Source organism: Theropithecus gelada, chromosome 5 (assembly GCF_003255815.1).
Source record: "Theropithecus gelada isolate Dixy chromosome 5, Tgel_1.0, whole genome shotgun sequence".
Classification (NCBI taxonomy): domain Eukaryota; kingdom Metazoa; phylum Chordata; class Mammalia; order Primates; family Cercopithecidae; genus Theropithecus; species Theropithecus gelada.
In genome coordinates this window covers 150,724,254-150,731,012 of record NC_037672.1, presented here as the reverse complement: position 1 = coordinate 150,731,012, position 6,759 = coordinate 150,724,254, and the positions used below count along the sequence as shown (strand labels likewise).

Here is a 6,759-nt window from a genome sequence, read left to right as displayed (position 1 = left end):
CCGTGCTCCTCTTTTCTGTTTCCCCAAATCAAAACCGAGGTATTTCTAAAGTCTTGCCTAAACGTCCCAGCTTGTTCTCAACCTTGAAGCCAGGCTTAGGCCTAAGCTGTAAAGGGGGAGGGGAAACCCTGGAGGTAGAGGGGCAAAGGCAAGATGCTTGCGTCCCAGGGGCCCTGCATGACCTGGAGCAGCACAGGGGCCAAGAGGGTCTGCGCTCTCCCTAAACTGGAGTTTCTCTCCGGCACCATCTTTGGTGGAAGCACAGATAACTGAGGAAAGTCTGTATCTGCACAGCCATCCGAACTCCTGCCTCCTAATAAACACCTCTGAGGAAGACAGCTGAGGAATCCCTATCTCTATCTCTATCTCTCTCTCTCTCTCTCTCTCTCTCTCTCTCTCTCCCCCTCTCTCCCTCCCTCCCCTCCTCTCCCTCCCTCCCCCCCCACCCCCCAGGCCCCCTCACAGTCCTCCCCATTCTTCCCCTCCTCCCCAGCCCCCCGCTGCACCCTCCCCAGCGCCATTTCTCACTCCACTCCTCTACTCCCCTATCTCTCCCTACCCACTTCTGACCCCTCCTCCAGTCCTGCCGCCGGGTAACAAAACCGCTGGTTCCCGCCACACGCACCCGGTAGGGTTCAGGACGCCTTACTGGCGGCGATGGCTGGCTGAATAGCTTCCCAACAGAGAGGCCTGAGGTCCTGAAGGAGCCGGGGGTGCTGGCGACCTCGAGGCCGCTGCTGGGGAGGAGGCTGGCCAGCGTGCAGGGGGCGGAGGCGGGGCGCGCCGGGAGGCACCCATCTCCCGCCCCGCACAACCCAGGCGGAGCCGCCGCTCCGCCGCAGATCCGGCTCTCACCCTCGGCTCCCGCGGCCCCGCGGCGCCTACTTCTGCGGACTCTGCGGGACCCTCCCCGGCAGGCGTTGTGCGCTGGAACGCACAGGCGCGCAGGCATGGCCGCGGGGGCGGGGGCGGGGGCGGGGGCGGCCGCGCGGAAGGCAGAGTCGGTGCTGGAGGCGCCCCCGCAGCAGGAGCAGGTACTGGCGCCGGGGATGCGGGCGTGGGGGACGCCAGGCCGGGGTCCCGGGGCTCACGCTGGTGCCGGGGGGCAGGCTGCACAGACTGGTCTCCGAGACCCCGGGCCCCACCGGGGAGAATCAGCCCTGGAAGGACGTGGGGACGGACAGATGACCTTCTGGAAGATGCCACCGCGAGGGGTGCCAGTCCCTCCTCCACTCCCTCCCTCCCACTTCTGTGCGGTCCCCGCTACCTTCCTTTCTTCCTTCTGATCCTCTTCCTTCGCTCCATCCCTCTCCTCGCATCCTTGCACTTTCTCTTCCAGGCTCACCCCTTACAATTCCGCCCTCCTCAGTGACCGCCCGTGCCCTCCTCCCTCCTCGGCAGAAGCCCCCACGGCCCAGGGTCAAGGTCATAAGCACCTAGGGAGGGGAAGGGGTGTGCTCCAGGCTCTTGGCTAGACCTTTCTGGTTCTCAAACTCGAGTGTCTTCAGAATCACTCGGAGGACCTGTTACCACGCAAACTGCTGGTCTGTGTCCAGGATTTCTGATTCAAGATGTGTACCCTGATCGTCAGCTTGTCTTGCCTGGTGCTCACCCTAGCCCATTTCTGCTCCTGCTGGCGTCAGTTGCAAACCCAATCTTAATTTATTCTTTATTCATAGGACAATTCTTCTTAGGCTGCATCCAGGTACCAGGAGAGTTTGGGGGTGGCGGAGGGTAGGTCTTACCTGGAGGAACCCAAATCCCATCCGTAAAATGAGGACAAAAATAACTCTTAAACAACAACAAAAATCACTCATAGAGCGGGTAGGAAGAGATTAGTGTCCCAAAATAGGTTCAGGCAAAGAGCTGTAAGATTTCTGAGAAGGGCTTGCTCCTGACTGCCCTTCTTCTCCTCCAACCCGTGAGGGTGTGGCGTTCGAGCTGGGTTTTGGGGAATGAACAGGATCTGACCTCATGGGCCAGAGAATTCTAGATGGAGGGAACAGCAGTACCAAATGGCTTGGAGATTATTTTTAATGTTGGGATGGATGGCCATGGGAAAAGGCAGAGAGAGGGGACTGTCCACTCTGACTGGCAGAAACCTAGGGGTCAGGAATGCTTATAGCAAAAAATAAGGGTGGGCTAGGCTGTGGAGGGACTTGTATACCACAAAATGGGGAAACTTATCATGAAACTTCATGACTTTTTTGCTGGTTTCAAACCCAGATCATCGAAAGGGAGGTTCTGAATTGATGAATGCATGCCAGGAGGGCCAGCGGATCTAGTACTGGTGGCTTTGCTGCTGATCTTTGCTCTTCCTTAAGGCTGGCATCACTGCCTAGTCTGCTGCCCTCAGGAGATATGGCCTCTCTGTTGAGGCTGCCCTAGGAGGGACTCACAGCTTTTCCCTTAATCCCTATGGCAAGACAGTGTGGTCCAGGGCCCAGCAGCCAAGGCATTACCTGGGAGCCTGTTAAAAATGCAGAGTCTCAGTTCTCATGCCAGACCCACTGAATCGAAATCTGCATTTTAGCCAGACCCCAGGGTGATTCATCTGCACATCAAAGGTCAAGAAGTGCTGGTTTCTTGACTTTACTAGAGCTGGGGATAAGAAAGGGAAAATAGAGATAGTTACTGGCCAGCCTGTTATCTGATAGCTTCCCTTTAGTTTGAACCTCACACTATTTTATTTTCCTTCACCACACTTATTACTACCCGAAGTACATCTATGTGTGTATTTGATTGTCTAAGAACCTCCTTCAGCATGAAAGCTCCAGCAGACAAGCCAGGTGGTCTGCCTTGCTTGCTCCTGTATTTCCAGGATCTAGAACAGTCTCAGCAAATGGCAGGGCCTCAATAAATATGGAATGAATAAATGAACAGTAACATACAACCTTAGGATGTGAGACCCTAACTCCAGCGTACCTTACTGGACAAACACCATCTCCCTATTCCCATCTTCCACCTCCCCAGCTACAACCCCCGGGGTCTTTTGAGCCTGCAACTGGTTAGGTATGTTTGAAACTCCTTAAATTTGAAGTGTGAGAGAGCAGAGAGCATGGGTTTAGGAGTTCCCTCTTCTGTTTGTCTAAGGCTGGCTTTCCTGGCTCGGATCTCTCCTGAGAGCTGAGAGGACCCACCACTTCCCCAAAACTGCTCTCTGCTTTGGGGTAGGCCACACACAGCCCCTCCTCTGCACCCACAGGCATGCAGCCTTGCCTTGTGACATGAATTCCTTACCAATGAATACAGCTCTCTAAACCTAACATTCCTACCTGGCACTCACATGTGGCCCAGGGGCATCACTAGTTTCTGAGTTCATTGTTCTGGCTTTGCCACTTGGGTTAGAAAGATTTTTCTAACAGGTGGATTTTGTGAGGGAAGAGTTGAAAGTGGGGAAATCAGTTTGGAGGCAGCAGTTCAGGTGACAGATGATGAGAGCCAATTCCAGGCGTGGGGTGGCAGTCTCCAAACACATGGAGTGTGCCATGTGCGAGATATGGGGATTCAGTGTGGGGATGAGGGCAGCCCTGGCCCCCTACAGATTCAGGTAAGTAAATAAGTCATCAACAATGCAGTCTGGTAACAATGTTCAAGGTGAGTAGATATCCTGGGAGGGGCCTCACTGAAAGGGTGTGCTGGAGTAAGTGGGATCCAAGGATGAGCAGAAATGAGGCAACCCAGCATGGAGGCTGGGAGTGGACGGAGAGCATTCAGGGACAGAAAAGCTCTGCTTGGCTGGAGCAGAGGGTGTGTGCAGGGGCAATGGAGAGAAGGGAGGCTGAAATGGGATACAGGGCCTTGTGAGCCATGTTGGATTTCAGGCAGAAAGACAATAGGATCAGTCGACCTTTAATGGGAGCACTCTTACTGTCTGAAGAGGGAAGAGAGTGAAGGCAAGGGCCTCAGAGGAGGGGAACACCCTGCATGCTGGCCTCCATCTCATCCTCCCCTAGCCACCCTAGCCTAAGGAGTGACAGCCCTTGCCCCCTGCTGGTTATTCTTTATCACACATTCTATTTTCTTCATAGAATTTACTTTATTAGGCAGTTGTTTTGTTTGCTTGTTTATTGTGCATCATTTCCTCTAGAACACAAGGTCCTATTCATGAGAACAGGTACTTTGTCTTTCTCACCCTTGAATGCCAGCTCTTAACCCAGTGGCTGGCACACGGGAGGCACCACTCCATATTTGCTGAATGAATGACAAAATGAATGGCATAGAAGCCATAGGGGAGGAGAGACGGGGGCACGTTTGTGAGGCATTTATAGGCAGGGTCAACAGGAGAGTAGTGGGTTGGAGGTACAGAGTTGGTTAGGGGCAGGGATGATGCCCCAGGCTTTTCTGCTTTGAGCAATTGGATAGATAGAACAGGATGCGGTTAACCGAGAAGGGGTGGGGGGGACACGAAGTGGGAACAGCTTGGGGGCAAACAACTATATTCATTTTAGGGCAGGTTAATTCACATATCTGAGAGAGAGATTCCCAAGTGGGGCTCTGTAGGAGGCATTCAGAAACATCTGGAGCTCACACAGATTTAGCTAGCCAAAAGAAAGATATAAGAGATCGATACAAATACAGTGCTGGAACAGGAAAAAAGGACATGGCAACTGATCAGACAAGGAAAGGAATAAAAGAGAGGACAGAGGCAAGCTTACTTTTGTATTGTTCTTTTTAGTGACATATGTTCATGTAGAATACACTTAATGTAAAGAAGTATAAAAAAGAAAGTAAATGCCCAGGATGTATCACCACCCATGGAACATTCCTGTTAATGTCTTGGGAGCCATTCTTCTGGGCTTTTTTAATTCCACATGTCTCTTTATGTAACTTTATATTTACATAAATAGGTTCAGATTATACACAACTGTTTTGAAGCATGCTTTTTCTGTTAACAATATGTCATGAAAATATTTCTATGTCAGTAAATATGAATCTGTGTTATCATTTTATAGCTTACAGATTGTTTTATGTAGATATACAAAAATATGGGTCTTTTTCATCCATCGGGCTGGGTACTAGGTGGGTATTTCATTTTTAAAACAGGTATCTTTCAGTCCTTGGAAATTTTCTTGTATAATTGCTTTTAAACTTCCTGCCATCTGTTATCTTCTTCTCTGGTTCTAGAACTCTTTTTTTTTTTTTGGACATGAGGAGATTTCCTGGCCCAATTCTCTGATATTCTTATATTTTCTCTTCTGTTTTCCATCTCTTTGATTATTTCTGAGTTCTTCAATTTATCTTCAATTCTTCATTTGATTTTTTATTTCTGTCTTCCTATTTTTAATTTCTAAGAGCTTTCGGTTGTTTTTCTATATTCTTTAAAGCACAGTGTTCTTGTCATCATGGGTGCAGAACTCTTTCCTGTCTCAAACGTCTTGTGATGTTTGATTGTCCACTTGTATCTAAGGTGAGACAGTACAGCACTGTTAAGTTATTGGTACCAGGGAAAGCTTGTTGACAGGCAGTCTTCAGTGGAGGGTGACCTGGCTGGGCCTTTTCATAGAGAGAACAAGGACTGTCCATATCTATAGGTCTGTTCTCTTGGCTTAGATTGATTCATTCTGTGTGTAAGGGGCATGTCTGGCTACCAGCTAAGTGGGCAAGCCCATGTCTAACATGCCTAGGCCAAGAGCACAAATGGAGGGCCTCATGCCACATGTCTAAGTTTTATCAACTGATCTGCTCTCACAGCCCTGCCTGCAGGTCCACCTGTGGCCCGTGTAGCCACATTCTCCCTACCTGCACTGCTGGCTGCAGGCTTGAGTGGTAGCAGGGATCTGCTGGGACAGGGAAGATGGAAGTTTCAATGTACCTGTACTAGTTTCCTAGGGCTGCTATAACAACAAAAAATGTATTATCTCACAATTCTGGAGGCCAGGAGTTCAAAATCTAGGTGTCAACAGGGTCATGCTCCCTCCAAAGACTGTAGGGAAGACTTCTTACTTGCCCCTTCCAGTCTCTGGTGACTCCAGGTGTTCCTGGCTTGTGGCTGCATCACTCCAGTCCCTGCTTCTGTCTTCACATGGCCATCTGCTCTGCCTTGCTACTCTGTGTTGCTGGATGTCAAACCTTCCACTACTTTCTCTTGTAAGGACACTAGTCATTGGATTTAGGACCTGCCCTAAATCCAGATGATCTCATTCTGAGGTCCTCAATTACATCTGCAAATACCCTATTGCCAAATAAGATCACATTCACAAGTACTGGGGGTTATAACTCAAACTATATCTTTTGGGAGGACACAATTCAACCCACTACAGTGCCTAAACCAGGGATGCGGACTGACCTCACTGACTCCCAAGGAAGCTGTGGTAGATAGGATCTCCCACCACATACCTCACTTTTCAGACTTGGGATTTCCAAGCAGTTCCAAGCTGCTCCCAGACTACCTCACTGCAGTTAATTGAGGAGCCTCATCAACCAAGATCCCACTTAGATGGTGTGGGATGGCCAAATTTCAAAACTTTATCTCCAGTTTCCCAGAGCACAGGCTATTCTTTTTCTTCTCCCCAACCTGCCAGTCCCCTGGGGTGTCAGCCCTACATCATCTCTTTCCATTTAGGGTCTACTCACTCAATCAATTACCAGACTTTCAAAATATTTTCTTAAGAGACAGAAAAGACACTGGGCACAGTGGCTCATGCCTGTAATCCCAGCACTTTGAGAGGCCAAGGCAGGCAGATCACCTGAGGTCAGGAGTTCGAGACCAGCCTGGCCGACATGGTGAAACCCTGTCTCTACTAAAAATAGAAAGAT

The 6,759-nt window shown here is 50.1% G+C and overlaps 1 protein-coding gene across 1 annotated transcript in view; it reads left to right on the top strand.

Annotated features, from left to right (window-relative positions):
• Positions 1–577: 577 nt before the first annotated feature.
• The window catches only part of RNF175 (ring finger protein 175), a 49,635-nt gene continuing 43,453 nt past the window's right edge, over positions 578–6,759 (top strand). The window contains exon 1 of the mRNA XM_025386003.1: positions 578–1,034. Coding sequence (XP_025241788.1) covers positions 951–1,034 — 84 coding nt within the window. The 5' untranslated portion in view covers positions 578–950. The remainder of the gene's footprint in view (positions 1,035–6,759) is intronic.